Source organism: Danio rerio, chromosome 16, assembly GCF_052040795.2.
Source record: "Danio rerio strain M-AB ecotype USA chromosome 16, GRCz13ab, whole genome shotgun sequence".
Lineage (NCBI taxonomy): Eukaryota > Metazoa > Chordata > Actinopteri > Cypriniformes > Danionidae > Danio > Danio rerio.
Window position 1 is genome coordinate 24,045,410 of NC_141036.1, and position 19,311 is coordinate 24,064,720.

Genomic DNA, 19,311 nt, shown 5'->3' on the forward strand with positions numbered 1-19,311 from the left:
ATCCAGAGGAAATGTTGATAGCGTGGTGACTCAATAGCCCCTTTCACACATACAGACCTTTCCTTGTATGTGTGAACAGGTCCTTTTTGAAAATACTGGTAAATTCGTTCTGGCTATTTTCCGGAAAGAGAAGTTGTAACATTACCGGCAATTTGCCGGAATGCTGCTCTGTGTGAATGCAGAAGGAAGATTACCGTAATAAGCGCGTGCACGTCTAGAACGTGCTGACGTGAGACGTCTGCTTTAGCCAATCACAACAGGACGCATTTACGTCCGCACGATTTGTGAGAATAAAAACCTTTGAATATTTTTCCAGACACATTTAGCTGCTAGAAGTTAGTCAGATCACGTTTATATGTTCTTCTTTATGCCAACTGTGTAAATAATCATCGATGAGATGCTTATGTTTGTTTAACTTCAAGCTTCGGCCTGTGAGCGCCTGCACACGCACATATTATGAACATCTCGACATGCGAAAGTGATCCTGCGAAAGTTGTTCACAATATTGATCATCCACAGAGTTTTTAATTTAGTCAAATGTTTACAAATACAAGCGCAGCCGTTTAAAGCTCATTTGTGGTGAATGATGTCAGAATTTACTGGTATTTTGGAATGGATGTGTGAATGCTCTTTTCCAGAAAATTTCCGTAACGTCCTCGCCTGTGTGAACAGCGCTTTTTTGAATATACCGATAAAGTCGTTCCGGAAATTTTCCAGAAATTTACCGGTATCACTGTGTGAAAGGGGCTAAAGACGATAATCGAATTGTGCTGTAACATGTAAAACAGGATCATGAAAGGAACATTCAAAATGAAACTCATGTAAAAACTTTAAATAAATGGTCCAGAATGTAATTTTAAGGCTTGGTTGTGTTTATAAGATGCAAAGCAATGTGTGCTCAAGTTTCACTTGAAGGAAATCACGTTATTCTTTCATAAACCTTACTTTAATTATGTACAGCTACCTAGCTAACATGAAAACGACTGTCATATTTCCTAGTTCCTCAGAAAGACCCGCCCTCAAGTGACTCTGATTGGTCATCTATCATAATGTGCTCTGATTCGTGGATCAGCTCCACGAATACAAGCATGCGCTTTTGTGCTATGTAAACAGCCAGTCAACCTCATGCCTGCTCTCAAAAATAAAATCTGACAAGTGTCTGTAACAAGCGAAAATGGGGTGCGGCTCCTTTAAGAGAGATCGCCATTGTGTGTGTGTGTCAACAGCCTGTAGACGCGTGTAACACGACAAGCGCATGTGTGCGGGACCAATTTTTCTTTTTCTCTGATGCTTAGATTAAGTTATTTTCTGTAATAGACAGTGACCCTGTTGACCGAAGAATAAAGCACAAGATGTGGGATGCGACCTGTGCGAGCCTTGTTTTTTTTCTGCTGCTACATGAGTTAGGCCAGCTCTCCTGTATTTTTTTTAAACAATGCGTTACACAACGCCTTTCACATATATTCGGAATATGCATGTGTAAGTAATAAGAATCATTCACATATCTTTTGCGAGTTCATTATCTGTGATGTAGAACGCAGGAAAAGCTGCCTATACAAAAACACTGCACAGTCGCATAGGGTGTGTGTGCGTTTACAGTGGTTTGACTGATGAATTTGAATTTGTAGCTAAATCATTTGGGGTGCCAAGCAGCATTTCCCTTTTCAAATTAAGGCAAATAATTAGATTCCTGATATCCATGTAAATGTAGTTACTGAGTGTATTCACAATGCATCATCAACTCGGTCACATTAGAGGGACAGTACATACAGTCCATGCCACTAAACTGAACAAAAATTGCATATTTTGCAGATTATTGTTTTCGAAAAATTATGAATTATTGTCATGTCTGGCTGTACCAATCGTTCAGTGTGGCGGAAAAAACTGTTACAATAATACAGACTGCCAAAAGTTTAAAAAAGAAAATCAAGCAAAACGACATATTTCATGTAAAAGAAATATAAATGTTGTCGAAAGTCAGAATTATTAACCCCCCTGAATTATTCTCACCCCCTTGTTTATTTTTTCCCCCAATGTCTGTTTAACTGAGATAAGATTTTTTTTAGCACATTTCTAAACCTAAAAGTTAATAACTCATTTCTAATAACTGATTTATTTTATCTTCGCCATGATGACAGTAAATAATACTTGATTAGATATTTTTTCGAGACACTTCTTTACAACTCAAATTGACATTTGAAGGCAGAACAAGGTTATTTATGTTGATTAGGCAGGTTATGGTAATTAGGCAAGCCACTGTATAACGATGGTTTGTTCTGTAGACTATTGAAAAAAAATATACAGCCTAAAGAGGCTAATCATTTTGACCTTAAAATGTTTTTTAAAAATTCAAAACTGCTTTTATTCTAGCCAAAATAAAACAAATATGACTTTCCCTGGAAGTAAAAATATTATCAGACATGTTGTGAAAATTTGCTTGCTCTGCTAAACATAATTTAGAAAATATTTTAAAAAGAAAAAAAAATCTAAACATTCATAAGATGTTTATGGCTGCCCACACTAAACCAGAATTGCCAGGAAAGGAATTTTGACAACATTTATGTTTCTTTTCAAGTGAAGTACACGAAATATAAGCCTAATATCTTAATAATGCTCATGCATATCTTTTACCACTTTTGTCAAAATATTGCACCCTTTACTGCTAACTAAGCCCTTCTTTACATGATTTAGAAACTTTCACATGTTTTTAAATAGGCAGAACTACATATTGAGTAGAACAGTCACTGTGCAATCCATTCTGCTGTTTACATCCGAGTATCATTATGGTGATGCATACAGCCATATTAAAGCTGCTTTGCGCTTGCTCAAAATTCAGTGCAAAGACAAAATGCCATTTAAAAGCTAGGCTAAATTATGCTTGATCTTTCCATAGCCCTAGATTCACAAGATACAGTAGTGACTGCTGTGTAAATGCATTTTTAGCCATCTCTGAAGACATTAAAATGCCACTTCAGATGCACTGCCTTCTCACTGCCACCTTTGCAGTGACTTTACTCTTTGAAGCTGCTGGACTTATTGGTCTCCATCCCTAAAGCCCACCCACTCTCGACCGTTACTTTTGTGGAATATAATAATTTAAATCTGCACAATGGCTTTTTTTTATTTTATACAAACCTTGTCTTCTGTTTGCTGTTGCACTGTACACCTGTACCAACACTTGTCCTCTGAAAATCTTGCGGCATATACCTAAACAGGAAATGATGCAAAAATTCAGATCTAAACTTGCCGAACTTAAATGTTTGAGCAAATAAAACTTGCCTTGTGTGAACTTGGCCTTCCCATCAGTATAGGGGCAGTGGGACACTTTTCTGTCAGCATTGCATTTATTTTTTCATTTATTTTGTCTGTCACATTCTGATGAAATAAAAAAAAACATTTCAAGTTATAACTAGGATTGTTGTTTAATTTGATCAATGCAACTTGACATAAGAGGTAAAACATCTAACCTGAGCCCAAAACGTGATGGCATCCACAACATAAGTAACAACCACCAGTTCCACTGTTTACAAACGATAAACAATCATTCAAAGTTTATAAACAAAACATCTACAAGCAAAGTTCATAAACAAAACATCAAAACAGAAACAATCACGAAGTACAAAACTTGCAACTTACTTTTTTCAGACTGAATTTCCGACTGATCCATCAAACTTGGCTAAAATCGAAAACGTGTCAGTCAGCCACGTTGTTTTTAGTTGTCCATGTGTCTCTAATGTGCTCAGTTGTTCGTCTTACCAATCGGCCTGCTGCTGCAAATTCCGTTGTTAATCTACATGTAATTTTTTAAATATCTCCTGAACATGGCTTTTGTATAGAAAAACGTATTCAGTTGTCTCGGAAACGTCAGTTTTCACCCTTAACGTATCGTGTAACGTTAATAATACAAGTTTAGCAACAGGCAAATATAATACGAGCTAAACGATAACCAATAACGCGGACCATTATTACTAAATAAATTGTCCTGTTTGTGACGATAGGCATGTGAACAGTTCGATCTTTTAACCCGAACCTTTGCAGTGAATCGTTTTAACCGGTCTGAATGAATCGATCACTGATCATGCTCGAGTCACGACAAACAGTTCAAAAAGACAAACGTGAGGCAAATCTGCATTACATTGGGACATGGAAATAAATACGCTTGATAAAAAAAATACTCTTAAAAATATATGTGTCCAGAAATGATGAGGCGCCGTGTTGGAGTTTATATGTATGCGCGTGTGTTAATGGGTGTGTATACATGGATGGAGTTTATATGTATGCGCGTGTGTTATTGTGGGTGTGTGTGCATGGATGGAGTTTATATGTAAGCGCGTGTGTTAATGTGGGTGTGTATGCATGGATGGTGTTTATATGTAAGCGTGCATCAAGTTTATATGTATATACACAAGTTTCTTATATGTTGTTATAAACATCCAGTAGTATAGGTGTATACGCGAGTAATTTATTGGTGTATATGCACGTGTTTATGTGTGTTTTGATAAGTAAAGTTTAATTTAAATCCTACATGGCGCCTCCAACTAGGCCTTTCCCACTCTCATCTTCCTTTGACTGATGAGCTGTTTTTGGTGATGAATAGAAAGATCTGGGTGATCACTTCAACATTTTGGGCATTTTATTTATGCATTTGTTTTTACATATTTATTTCTACATTTATTTACTTCAAAATTTTCTATCCATGACCATAAAATGCAATTTTACAATCAAGCTGCTCACAGTCACTAAGCATCTACATCAGGGGTCACCAATCCTGGTCCTGGAGGTCCGGTGTCCCTGCATGGTTTATCTCCAACTTGCCTCAACACACCTGCTTGGATGTTTCAAGTATACCAAGTAAGAGCTTGATTAGCTTGTTCAGGTGTGTTTGATTAGGGTTGAAGCTAAAATCTGCAGGACACCGGCCCTCCAGGAACAAGTTTGGTGACCACTGATCTACATATTTCTCATCAAAAACATGATTACCACTGGTGTAAAGTAACAAATTGCAAATCCTTAACCTACTGTAACTGAGTAGTTTTTCTCAGGAATTGTAATTTACTAAGTTTTTTTTTTAAATGTGTACTTTTACTTTGCTTTGAGTACATTTTTATTGCAGCATTGGTACTTTTACTCCACTACTAACTTTCAATTTGCAGTCACTTTTTTTTCTTGTCTATGGGGATAAGAAAAATCAGCCTTGTGATTCCTGGCCAATCAAAGCGCACATGGTACTGTAAATCGCATCATAATGAATTACCTCAAGACATGGATGATTTAGAATTGCAGCAAACTGTTTGGAAGCATTAAAAGTGTCCAAAAAGATGTGCAAAATCTTTATACTTATTGACCCAGAGACTGTTTAGATCAGGGGTGTCCAAAACTTTGACGCTGCGTGGACGTTATTACTATTACATTTATCAGATGTTCAGTTTTGGTTGCCATACCTAAGCAATAAATGTCAGCATTGGACATCAATTTGATGTTGGCCTGACGTTGGATTTTGGTCACTTTCCAATGCAACCTAAAGTCAACCAAATATCAACGTAATTTGACGTCATTATTGGACATTAAAGTAACGTTGTCCTTAGACACTGGCTAGACACTGAATTTTGGTCGCCTGATATCACAACCTAAATCTAACCTAATCTTAAAGTAGCAGCAGCATGAAACTTTATAACTGTGACAAAGAAACACGTACTTCAATAATTCAGCCTGTACATTTAATAATGTTAAAGGGGGTTAATATGTATGAATTAGATTATAAACCTTACCATTTTGTCAGTGAGAGCTTTTGAATGGCTGCATTTAAATTTCTGTCATGTTTTGTCTGGTGCAAACAGCCAAATTGCTTATCACTGCAAATCTCATCATGTAAAGTGTTTTTAGGACACAGGGTTACAATGTAACCTGTTCATCTAATGTTAAAGGTCGTAATATTTATATTATTTGCTTATTGATAACCTCATGTGGAACTCTAAATCTCCATCTCATTTCGGAGTCTGCTACTGCCCACCAGAGGTCGCATTTTAGTCATGGACGCATGCTTTAAGAGCCATTCTGAATTAATAAAATATGTTGTTTTCCAGTAAGGTAACCCGGGATGCTGAAATATAATTGGTTAAGCTGGCATTGGAAAGGATAAAAGAACCAAAACAAAAAAGCGTTCTGCCCCATACAGTGCCATGCAATTCAGAATTCTAAACATAGGTTTCTATCAGCTTACACACATTGGTGCCGTAAATCGGCGGCTGTCCGCGGCACCCAGCCACGACTAAACACTGTTCATATTTCTGCCACGCCACAGAGCGCCATCTGAATAGTTTTATTTTAGATATCATGCAAATGTGCGCGTCTGGTGTGTGAAACTTCCAACTGTCATGATCATGTTGTGGAGCTGAGCAGCGCATCCGGTGTGCGACATGTTTAGAAGACTCAATAGATGCGTTCGACTTAATGCAGCGCTTTGCAGATCACCGCATGACAACAACCATGTGTGTTTCGGGTTTATTATTGAACAACTTTTGTCTCACAAACTTCCAAACAAACAATTCACTTTTTATACCATCTCTATCTTGTATATGTCATGCTTATTAAAACAATACAAGTATTTTACTACAGTTTTATCTTTTATTAAATAATTTGTTCATAATGACTAAATTGTTTGCATAGGTTTATAAAAATTTTTATACTGTATTCAGCGCCATGAACGATTTAAACAATATATTTTAGTGAACAACTTAAATATTAACTCAAATAAGTCTTACAGACTTGTAATAAAATAACATTGATCCTAATAACATATTATCATTGATCCTCCCACCCTAAAGGTTTCAAAACAAATTAAAGAACTATTTTATTAAATAATTATAAAATTATTTCTGTGATTATACACACACACACACACACAAACACACACACATATATATATATATATATATATATATATATATATATATATATATATATATATATATATATATATATATATACATGTCAAAAAGACATGTTTTGCCATATAAACAAATGCATATGATAATTTAGCCTCTTACAACATTAATATATATTGGAGAGTTTTATTTCTAAAAATGTTAATAAATGCAAACCCGTTTTAGCATATTCAAACAAGAAATATTATTCTAAGGAGTGATGTTTAAATTCCTCGAATTTGTGCTTTTTGTTTTGTATTTAATATGCCCTCTTTGTTTCCTCTTTCTCATGCGTTTGTTATATATTTAATTCATAATTCCCTTATTGTTTAAAAATGAACTATAGTTTGTTGAGACTGTATTCTTTTTTATTTGTACAGTAAATATTTTGTTGTTATAAATTTTAAAAATGATGATGCCATGTGATCGGTCATGACTGCTCTACTTTGAGCCCCGAGGTGTCTGTCCAGCTTGACAGTTCCGTTTTCAACTCCGCCCCTGCCTGCGCTCGGCTAATCTCATTGAACACCGGCTGCAGCCGTGCTTCATGAACGCATCTAAAAACTAACATACAGCACCTTTCGCCCATTTCACACGGGCTTCAGCGTCAACGCTTCCCATTAGATACATTCAACATGAAGCACAGCGGCAGCCGGTGATCAATTGTTTAGATTAGCTGAGTGCAGGCGGGCCGAGTTGAAAAACGGAGCCATCAAGCCAGACAGCTGGACACTTCGGGGCTCAAAGTTTCGGCAGTCATGATGACCTATCACATGGCGTTGTCATCATTTATGACAAAAAAATAAATAAATTACAGTGAAATTACACAAATTACAGTACAAATAAAACAGGATACAGTCTCTAACTATTGTTCATTTTTAAACAATAATTATAAATTTTGAATAAGGGGAGCAGGAGGGTAATATAAACATACAAATAAACAGGCCAATTAAATAGACAATAAGCACAAATTTTAGGAGTCTAAACATCACTCTTTTATGGAAGGACGTTTTGGCCTCAACGGCCTTCCATATTTGAAGAGCGCCTGCTGGAACTGAGATGACTACACCGGTATTATGGAAGGCCGTTGAGCCCAAAACGTCTGCAACAAACGCGTTTACACTGTAAAATATTTATTGTGATTTAAGTAAAATGACATTATACATTTTAAAATAAGCAGGTTGGAGAGAAGAATAAATTATAGCACTTTAAAAAAATGAAATAAAAAAAACAACAACGTTTTAACACGTACTAACGTGTTAAGGCGTAATTGCGTGTTAACGCGTAAATTACGTGTTAACATGTAATAACGTGTAAAGGCGTTTGTTGCCCCAACGGCCTTCCATATGATATTACACGATTGGCTGAGTATATCACATGACAACAACCACATGTGTTTCGGACTTATTGACCTTATTCTCAAATGCGGAAGTGCGCCTGTTTTCACGATTGTCTTAGAACTTCCGATTCAGTCGCCTATGGGAGAAATGACTAGGAATAATAAACGGCAAAAAACGGTCAAATAAACTTTCTCTACAATCAAATGTTTGCATGACTATACAGACAAAATAGAATAATATAATAAGAAAATATCAGTTAGCAGCATTAAGCAGCAGAACGAGCTGTTTTATTATCAAAAAATGAATGGAAGTGAGAGAGACTGGAAATCTCGTGCCAAAAAGATTCAAATGGCTGCGCCCGCTCGTCGGCGGAGAATAAGGTGAATAGAGTGGAGGATCTATGACGTCACCTTGTAGGCGAATCGGCTGATAGCATAAAACTTGTTCCTTGGTTTATTTGATTTACTGTTTTATTCTGATAATGAGAACTTGAACTGTAAAGGACAATATATTTTTAATTTGTATATGCTGTTAGGAAAATTCCATATACATAAGAAAAAGTGGGCTCAATGTAAACCAAACTTTACCCATTTTGTGAATGACTTTAATGTATATGTAAATCTTTTAGAACAATCACAAAACAAAAGAGCCCTGAAAACATGTAATGCTCTGAAAACGTTCAATTTCATGTAAATGTTATTTTACTCTATTTTTTTATATACATATTTGTTTTTTCTCTTTCAGAAACTATGCGAAATGTAATACTTATCGTTCTTGTGACATTGAGTTAATAAAAAAATTAATTCCTATAGGATTTTCCCATTGGCTTTTCAAAGATTGCGAATAATAAGCTCTGTGTTCAAACACTGTTCATCACGCTTACACGTTTTGTCCAGTCGGATAATCCTCACACGATCTATATACAACTTTTAGCACTTTTGAATCTTAAATGCAAACGCAAGCACTGAAAGGCTATAAACGGACTAAAGTGCCTTCAAGGCGCGTGCCTGTGACATCAGCCCCACTCTGCAACAGACAACTTTTCTAGCTTATTTTTAGAAATATGATCCATGACAAAGAGTTAATCTCTCTGTTTATTATATTATGTAGCTGTTGTGTTTTATTTCGTAGAACAAAACGTAAAAGTACCTTGAGTTTGTGATAGCCACAGACCTTATTTAAGCGATTTTACTGAAACCCCATTCAAAAAACCCACTCACTTTAGTACGAGGGAACCGAAACTGCTAAAATGCAAACTCGCTTCCGGGTTTTCGCATACAAATTGACGTCATAGTTCCTCCACTCTATTATTGGACAACTTCCGTCTCACAAATTTCAAAACGAACAATTAATTTTCATACCCTCTCTATCTTGTACACATTAAAACACTACAAATATTTTACTGCAGTAATCGTGTTTTGATAAATAATCAGGTTATAAAGACTAGATTGTTTCCATGGGTTTATTTACAACCTTTTTAAACAGAATACTGCATTCAGCTCCATGAACTTAAATGATACATTTTAGTGAATAACCTAAATATTAACTTAAAAAATCTCACAGACTTGAAATAAAATAACTATCATCATTGATCCTGACACCCTAAAGCTTTCTTAACAAATTAAGTTAAAGAACATTTTTTTTATTCTAAAATGATTTATATGATTATAAAATATATACACCTTTTTAGCATATTCAAACAAGAAGTATTAGCCTAAAGAGTGATGTTTAAACTCCTAAAATTTGTGTATATTGCTTTGTATTTAATAGACCTACTCGTTTGTTTATATTGACTTTGTTTCCCCTTACTTCTCTCATGCGTTTGTTATACATTTAGTTCATAATTCCCTAATTGTTTAAAATGAACTATTTTGTTGAGACTGTATTCTGTTTTATCTGTACTGTAAATCTTTTGCTGTTATAAATAAATAAAAGAATGATGATGCAGTGTGATTGGTCATCATGACTGCCGCAACTTTGAGCCCTGAAGTGTCCGGCTGTCCGGCTTTACGGCTCCGTTTTCAACTCTGTATCCGGTTATATATATATATATATATATATATATATATATATATATATATATATATATATATATATATATATATATATATATATATATAGGGCTTTACATTAACACCCGCCAAATGCGGGTAGATTTTAGCAGAGATGGGTTAGACTAGCCACTTTGGCTGGTTGGAAATCATTTTTAAATTGTAGTTTTCTTAAAAGCAGGGTTCGACAATAAGAATGGCCCAATATTCGTGCAAATGTGTTCTTAGAATCGAGAGGCAGCTCGACTGACAAAAATAACTGTTCGCTCGAACAAAACAGCAAAAAAGAAGGTAAATACCGAACAAGAGAATGATCACTCGCGAGCAAATGTGAAGTGATGCGTGCGACTGTAAAAAGCATGCGGTGATGATGATGATCGTGCACCCAGTCCTGCTGCTTTCAAGAGCTCAAGATAAAAAAAAACGTGCATTTTCTTTTGTAAGCAGCAGCGGTCACTTCTTTTAATTATTCTTTGAACAGATTATTAAAAGGCCTGTATTACCCGTGTGCATGTGATCATCCTTTCATTATGACACACAATATGCTTTACCATGCTTTCTTTCGCTAACAGTTATTTTTGTTAATATGGTTTAATTATATTTTTTTACAGTAACATTGCTTTAATGGGAGATTACTCCCCGTTTATGTTAGTTAACTGGTGATCTGGGACTTTTAGCCAGGACAGATTACTGTGCATATTTTTAGATACATGACAATTAATCTTTTTTTAGATTTGTTTTTTTTAAGAAAAGCTAATTTTTTCATTAAAAAGTGTACCTACGTATGAAGCTATATTTTCCTTGTTTTGACACAAAACATTGTGGCTAAGAAATACTTATTTGGTGTGGTCAGAGATAAATTGAGTAAATCCTTAATTTTGAACCCTAAAAAGTCGTATGAAATAAAAACTGATTGCATTGCGACTACCTATTTGCTCATGCACACTGAGCAAGCTGATACATAATACACACAAGAAGTTAAATGAATGAGGACGCATGTTGTGGACATACCACAACATCTAAATCAAGTCATTTTCAAAGTCAAGCATGTCAAAGTCAAATTTATGCATATAAAATATATTTCCCAACAAAAAAAGTTTGGCTAGTGAAAATAGAGAGTGGCTAGTAATGTTGGAAATCTACTATATATTTTGTGTATGTATGTATTTGCTACAGCTATGCATGAATAGTCACTAGACAAATGTAGCCAAGGTGAGCACATCTTAATTTTCAGTCAAAATATGAAATTATGTATACATTATTGAAATTATTAATTTATTCATCAACAATTAAAGAAAAAATTAATGATTAAAAGAATGAATAATAGTAACCATGATAAACAAATACAAGTCAACAAGATACAAAACTAAGCTTTATTCAAACTTGTTCAAATAATCATGTATTTCAGACAAAACCCCATGTTCTGCTGCATCTCCACACAGTTGGGCCAGTTCTGCAGGACTTCACTTGTTTTTGCCAACACATCCCCCAGCTGTCCATGCCTGAGAAACTGATTCATACTTAAGATTAAGAGACCACACAAGCATCTGGTCAGATGAGGACACACAGGCAGGTGGAGGGATGCAGGGTATTGTCCACAGCACTACAGCATCTTTAACATCTCCATCATTTTTAGCACACAGCTGTTCTTCATAATTCTCACTGCACACATCAGCCTGAGGACATTTCAGATTATACAAAGCGCTAAATAAAGAAGTCATTTTAACAGCACACTGTCATTTGAGTTCTGAATTGGAAGTAATATGTAGCAGATAAGCACTTACGGTGTGATGGATACAATATTTCTGTGTATTAGTTTAAATGATAAGATACACAACAACAGGCCAGATCACCAGGTTCGCTACGGGAGGGCAAATTAAGCAAACACACAACACAAGAACTAGACAGACTAGGAGAATGACTTTTAACCAACAGAAAGTTTTATTTTTAAAAAGTTTTGATCGAATGAATCATGAAATGTAAAAACTACCAAATAACTAAATAAAATGTATAAACAAAAAAAAGCTTTTTCTCTTTGTTCCCCTTTAGAAAACCCCTTTTGTAGTTTTGCTGTGTTGATATATTTTGCATCTATGCACTGTACTAATTGTTTTTATGTATATTAATATTTACATTAAATTTTAACTTAAGTATTTAAATTTAGTTTACCTACAATGTATTTAAATCCTATTTATTAAGTATTTAGATTCTATGTTTATCTATTTATATTCCTCCTTGTGAATTTAAATGTGTATTCTTATTTGGTTAAATTTGTACCCAAAAAAAAAAAAACAAAACAAAAGTTTTAACAATCAGGATGTAAAACAAAAAATGATAAATATTTAAAATAGGCACTATTCTTATAAATAAACTGCATAGTTGCAATCTAAACAACGACATTCTCAACTAAAAAGCCTCAAAAGTACATTATGCTGTCCAACAGCTGCAATATTTGTCAAAATTTAGTGAGTTTATTCATTTTCTGCCACTCTATGTGGGCGGAGTAGTAGAAAAGGGTGAAGAGGCTGTCCAAGTGCTGATACTGCTTTAATATATCTCACGGATATCAGCCAATCAGGTTCGAAAACCAGACAGAACTGTTGTATAAAATGTGAAAATGTGTTGTGAAATATACTAAAAAAAAAAAAAACATTGGGCATAAATGAAAACAACAATCTGATGTCATTTTATTTGAAAAGATTACTTTATTAAAACACCTACAAAAAATAGACAACACAGGCAATAACACTGACTAACACAGGTGGAGACAGACAGACAGACCAGATTAATTACAGACAAACAGCAATATTAATGAAGAAAATTATGTCCCATCAATTATTTACATTTTTCTTTAGTTATGAAACATGAAAAGCTGAGGACAGAACATGCCCAAATATATTTAGAAAATATAATAAAAGCTCAGAGCCTCAGTGTACCTAAAAACAAGCACAATCGGCATGGCATTAGAACCATGAGGGAATCACATTCTCCTGCGTTAATGACAGTAAAGGTTATTTGTGCTGCTTTCCAACTCCAAATTCTCAGTTTCATCTTAAATGAGATGCGTCACTTCGCCGGGTCTAAAAAAAAGTCCAGTCTGCAGTCGCCGAAAACAGCACTCAGTTTAAATACAATGCCATACTGAAGCTTTGATAGCCTTTTCTGCAAGTGTCCCACTGGTTTACATGGTAAATTCAGGACAAATGCTTAGATTATTTTTCACTTTACTCCTTTATAAACACTCTTACTGATATAAATGTACATTTCTGATGCCATTCCGTTTCATTCTCTCAATATACTTTCAAAGCCCACACGTTTCAATTTCAGACAAATCTAGGCTCACAAAGAGTCCTTTCAAGTAGTGCATTGGTACAACCTTACCATACATCCCCATCCAAACAAAGTGTCTTTAAATTCCAAAAGTCCAGAACATACTGGTGCCATCAAGTTAAGGATCTGTGCTCAGGACAGTCCACGTAATGACAGGTCAGTTATACAAAATCTGCCAGAACTCAGAGTCGCACTTAAGGCCTGACCACAACAAGACTTTGATATTATTACACTAGACTTCACAACAATGGATGATAGATTTAAAGATGATTCATTTACTCAGATTCAGAATTGTTTTTTTAATGTGCCTGAATAAATCCAGGGGTGGCACGGTGGCTTAGTGGTTAGCACTGTCACCTTACTGCAAAAAGGTTGCTGGTTTTAGTCCTGGCTGGGTCAGATGGCATTTGTGTGTAGAGTTTGCATGTTCTCCCCGTGTTTGTGGGGGGTTTCCTCCAGGTGCTCTGGTTTTCCCCCACAGCCTAGAGATATACAATATAAGTGAATTGGATTAATTATAATTGGCCGTAGTGTATGTGTGTGAATGAGTGTATAGGTGTTTCCCAGCACTAGGTTGAGGTTGGAAGGGCATCTACTGCATAAAACATATGCCAGAATAGTTGGTGGTTCATTCCACCGTGGCGACCATTGATAATCAGGGACCAAGAGAAGAAAAATAAAAGAATGAATGAATGAATCCACAATAGTAGGAGCTTTCAAACAAATTGTAATTAGGAGTTGAAGTAGAAACGTTTCTGATTTTGGTAAACAGCTGAAATGTAATGTGATTGGTTAACATCTGTGAGTGTCTCCATTGTTACGGTTTTGGTGTGGATTACAGTTCTTAGTAAATCTGAATGAAAACCTGATAGTTATCATCCTTGGTGTGAACAGGCCTTAAGAGAGTTCATGTGTGGTAAGACAGGGCATCATTCTCAAATTCAACAACATTGTCATTTTAAACGGTGTAAAAAAATATAGTAAAATGATTTTGATGAAACGGTTAGTCACACTCAATGTGAATGTTTAGAGACCTGTAAGCATTTTTTTAATGATGAATTACCCTCCACCACAGAAAAGGCATGGAAAGCTAACCGACACATACCACGATTCTCTACATGAGCTCTAAAGCTAGCAAAGTTAGACTGAATTAACTGTTACTCGCTATTATTACTTGATACCCAAGTAGAACATTTCTCCTTTAGTCTATTTTAATATGGATCCTCAATAATTGATTGAATGATGTCGGTAGAGACTACATGTACAGTTTGCAGAGCAGTGTTTTTTTTCTGTGTTGTCCATCTACAAAACCCTCCACCAGTTCCTATGAATACATTGGAGAAATATTCAGTGTTCAGGGAATGAAGAGACTGCTCTAATACAGGTTACAGGACCAGGATTTAAAGCAACATTTTATCCCCAAATCAATTTCCAGAATATTCCTGTTAGTGAGAATTCAACATGACTGCTCCTTAGGATGTTCACATCAGGAAGCATTTACAGAGAGCTTGCCTTCTCGGGTTCTTAAAGGGACAGTTCACCCAAAAAATATGAAAGAAAATTCTGTCATCACTATATTTTCATCCACCTTGCTTTTATACACAGAATTTTTATTATTGCATTAAAAAGCTTGATGGAAACACCAAGAAGCTTATTAATTTTGAAAATGCATAAAAAAAACTTAATTAAGTTGCTTGATGTGACAGCATTATTGGACATACCAGAACCAAACACACTGCACAACACCTGAAATGTTGTTTTGGTCACTTTAAAAGGTAAAATCCATCATCTTTGGACTTTACCTCCTTTACGTTAGCTTTGTATTGTTACCTCCCAGAACTGGCTTGAAAGAAAAGTCTAGTCTCGCACCTCTAAGTGAAGTTTTACAAACTTATGTTGAGATCTATAATTGAACACGGCTAGTCTCACATCAGCAATCATTAATAAATCAATCCGACGAATTCATGCCTACATAAATAGCCCATTTTTCTTACCTCTCTTATAATCTTTTTGAAGAATCCCCTCATCTCCCCCCTTTTCCTCTCATAATAAGGTGATCTTAGACCCCCTTCTATGCTAAATGGCCAGGTGAGAGCCCTAAGCTCAAGTATCTCCGAGCTTAGGGTTCTCTCCAGGGGCAGCATGCCAAACCTGTATTCACCATCAAGTATTAGGGAAGTGTGAACTCTTGAAAAGCTGATTATTACAATCCAATCTCAGAGAGACAAGTAATTTTTTTGATAAGAAGAAAGGTCCACAGTGGCTTCTACCGCAGCATAATCCATTTTTCTTTTGGATATTTGGCACTAGTTAATCAGGAAGTGGCGACTTTGTTCTCTTTGACTGATTGCATGGAAAATGCTTTATTTCGCAACTGTTTTATGCGATATTCCAAATTTTTCAATAGTTTTATTTGCAACTTTGGATGCAAACATGAAAACTTGTGAGTTTCATTCTTCCGTAACAAAAATGTTGGAAAAACGGCTAATGGCTTCTACAGTATTTTTTGCTCCTAAAAGTCAACAATACTATATATATATATATATATATATATATATATATATATATATATATATATATATATATATATATATATGTGTGTGTGTGTGTGTGTGTGTTCTTCATTCATTTTCTTTTTGACCTAGTCCCCTTACTAATCTCTGTTTTTGGACTTGTAAGGGAAACTAAAGCAACCGGAAGAAACCCACACAAACACAGGGAGAACATGCAAACAACACAGAAATGCCAACTGACCCAGCCGGGGCTCGAACCAGTGACCTTCTTGCTGTGAGGGTGCGCCACCGTGCTGCCCATTATATGCATCTTCAGAATTTTATAGTTTTTTCTATTATTCACTTATTTAAATGTTCTTCTGTCTTCTTGTTGATGTTGATTTTAGCATGTTCCCCTAAAAACCACAACAAAGTCCTTGTTTTTGCACACACTTGGCGAATAAAGCTCATTCTGATTCTGAAAGACATTCTGAGATATTTTGTGTCTTGAGTGATGATGCATCTGTTAAATAGCAGTCAAATGCACTAGTAATTACATGAACCCAATTGTTATCCAAATAACAAAAAAGCCCTTTCTTAATGTTTGATCATTCAAGAATTCACTTCACTTGGATATTTGTCATGATGTGGAAAAAAAAAAGTAAAATTTTGTGCTGAAAAGATTTTCAAGATTAAAGTTTCAATAAGAAAAGAGCTACCTGGCCATCTCTGTGGTGAACTCTGGAAGATTTCTGAGCCTGATTAAGGGAGAAAATGTTGCTTGAAGAGTTCATGATTTCAGGATAAAGGGGTGAGAAGTGGGTCATTTAAGGGCACCGAACCTGCGGCTTAAACTCGCCCCGACCAACCGATCACCAAAATACACTAATTTACATAAGAGTGCTTAGCTGTGTCTGCTGAGAAACACACCACCAGTCTGTGCGTGGTCCACACAATCGTCCGTCCTCTCTGCCGTTCTCTAAACCATGTTCATGGCGTCTTCGGTGAGGAAGGAGTGAATGTAGGCAAAGGAAGGCCGTAGTTTACAGTCTCTGTTCCAGCAGCTCAGCATGAGCTCATACAAACCCTGCGGACACACGGCTGGGCGAGACAGATACACCTGATGAAGAGACAAACAGACAGATAGTGAGTTAGCTTCATGTAGTTTATGAGATCATGAAGTGTTTGGAAGCAGATGTACCTGTCTGCCCTGGTCTCTGAAAAACTCTCCTGCGTTGTCAATGACCTGTTCGTCGGTCATGTGACTGTACGGCTGCTCCTGACATACACTGAGCATCTCCCACAGCGTCACGCCGAATGCCCAAACGTCACTTGCCGTCGTGAACTTGCCCTACACACACACACACACACACACACACACACACACACACACACACACACACACACACACACACACACACACACACACACACACACACACCAGCTGTATTATGCACACGATTAGGCAACTGTATGCTAGAACAATATATTATTTGAGCATTGATACTGCAATGTGTATATTTGCAAGTCACATCGCAGATTAGATTATTTATTAAAAGAGTAAAAAATAAAAATACAATACAATAAAACAATTTTGCATTTGTATACATTAGTTAAAAAATAAGTGCTGAAAATGAAATCTATATCTTGATTACAGTAATAAATATAATTCACTATGTTTTATTTATGAGTTTGCATTCTCACCATGAGGATACACTCCCATGCCATCCAGCGAATGGGCAGCACTGCTCGTCCCTGTATCCTGTAGTAATCGCCAGCATAGAGGTTCCTGCTCATGCCAAAATCAGCTATCTTAATGTGTCTCTCTCCTCCACGCTCTTCACTCTCGCCCCGCTCTCCTCCAACCAGACAGTTCCTTGTCGCCAGATCTCGATGCACAAAGTTTAGAGACGCCAGAAACTTCATTCCTGATGCGATCTGACTCGCCATCGAGATCAATGCCGGGTAGCTGAAACAGAGAGAGAGATAAGATTCATGCTAGTGTGATTTGTATTTTTTATTTAAGTTGTTGTATAAACACACAGAAGGAGGAACAAACATTGGTTCATATTGTAGACATAAAGAAAGGACAAAAAGACTAAAAGCTACGACAAATCTAAACCCATATTTCAGTCACAAAACATACAACTAAAACTAAATATATACATTGTTATAAAAAAACCCAAATCAGAAAAAGTTGGGACAGTATGGAAAACGTAAATGAAAAAAGAATTTGGTGATTTTAAATTTACTTTGACTAGTATTTTCGTTGCAGACAATAACACAAAATGTTTTATGTTTTGTCTGATCAACTTCATTTAATTTGTAAATATACTTCCTTTTCTGTCAATCAGACCTACAACACATTCCAAAAAAAAGTTGGGACAAGAGCAACTTAGGGCTAGTAATCAGGTAAATTAGTTAAATGATGTGATTTGAAACAGCTGACGTCAACAGGTGGTTGGTCTAGTTCTTTTGGAGCAAAGATGTGCTGAGGATCGCCAGTTTGTCAACAAATATGTGAGAAAATTATTTAAATGTTTAAAAACAATGTTCCTTTAAGAAAGATAGGAAGGCATTTAAATGTTTCACCTTCAACAGTGTATAACATAATTAAAAGAGTGAAGGAATCTGGAGGATTCAGTGCATAAAGTACAAGGGCGCTAGCCTAAGCTGACTGAAGCTGTGACCTTCAATCCCTCAGGCAGCACTGCATTAAAGAATTATCATTCATCTATAATCAACATCAGGACTACTTTAGCAAACCTTTCTCAGCTACCACAATGCATAGTAACATCCAGAAATGCCAGTGAAAACTGTACTGTGCTAAAAGTTAATGGTGTCCAGAAGCGTTCTGCGCTCAGAGGCATCTGGGATTGACCATTGCACAGTGGAAATGTGTACTGTGGTCAGATAAATCAGTATTTCAGGTATTCTTTGAGAGAAATGGATGCCATGTGCTCCGGACCAGACTGTTACCAGCAACAAGTCCAAAAACCAGGATCTGTCATGGTATGTGGTCGTATCAGTGCCCTAGACAAAGGTAACTTGCACTTCTGTGATGGCCCCATTAATGCTGAAAAGTACAAAGAGATTTTGGAGCACAATATGCTGGCTGCTTTTCCAGCGACATTCATGCTAATTTCAACAAGACAATGCAAAACCACATTCAGCA

At 36.0% G+C, this 19,311-nt stretch overlaps 2 protein-coding genes across 34 annotated transcripts in view; both read right to left on the reverse strand.

Annotated features, from left to right (window-relative positions):
* The window catches only part of stk31 (serine/threonine kinase 31), a 42,379-nt gene extending 38,209 nt beyond the window's left edge, over positions 1-4,170 (reverse strand). For 6 of the 9 annotated variants that reach the window (XR_015510157.1, XR_015510156.1, XM_087284940.1 and 3 more), the window contains exons 1-5: positions 3,757-4,021; positions 3,637-3,676; positions 3,468-3,520; positions 3,280-3,375; positions 3,136-3,207 (exon numbers count right to left, since the gene is read on the reverse strand). Coding sequence is in view for 5 of the 9 variants with exons in the window: in XM_087284940.1 (XP_087141066.1) it covers positions 3,136-3,207; positions 3,280-3,375; positions 3,468-3,520; positions 3,637-3,667 (252 nt within the window). In the remaining 4 variants the exon portion in view is untranslated. 9 annotated transcript variants of the gene reach the window in all.
* Positions 4,171-12,996: 8,826 nt separating this feature from the next.
* ddr1 (discoidin domain receptor tyrosine kinase 1) overlaps positions 12,997-19,311 on the reverse strand; it is a 73,702-nt gene continuing 67,387 nt past the window's right edge. For 6 of the 25 annotated variants that reach the window (XM_087286927.1, XM_087286921.1, XM_087286925.1 and 3 more), the window contains 4 exons: positions 17,841-18,105; positions 17,338-17,487; positions 17,067-17,256; positions 12,997-14,968 (listed from right to left, as the gene is read on the reverse strand). In XM_087286927.1, the coding sequence (XP_087143053.1) occupies positions 17,116-17,256; positions 17,338-17,487; positions 17,841-18,105 (556 nt within the window). In that variant the 3' untranslated portion in view covers positions 12,997-14,968; positions 17,067-17,115. Of the gene's footprint in view, positions 17,257-17,337; positions 17,488-17,840; positions 18,106-19,311 lie in introns of all 25 variants that reach the window. The other 19 variants (XR_015511328.1, XR_015511322.1, XR_015511326.1 and 16 more) reach the window with 5 other exon arrangements.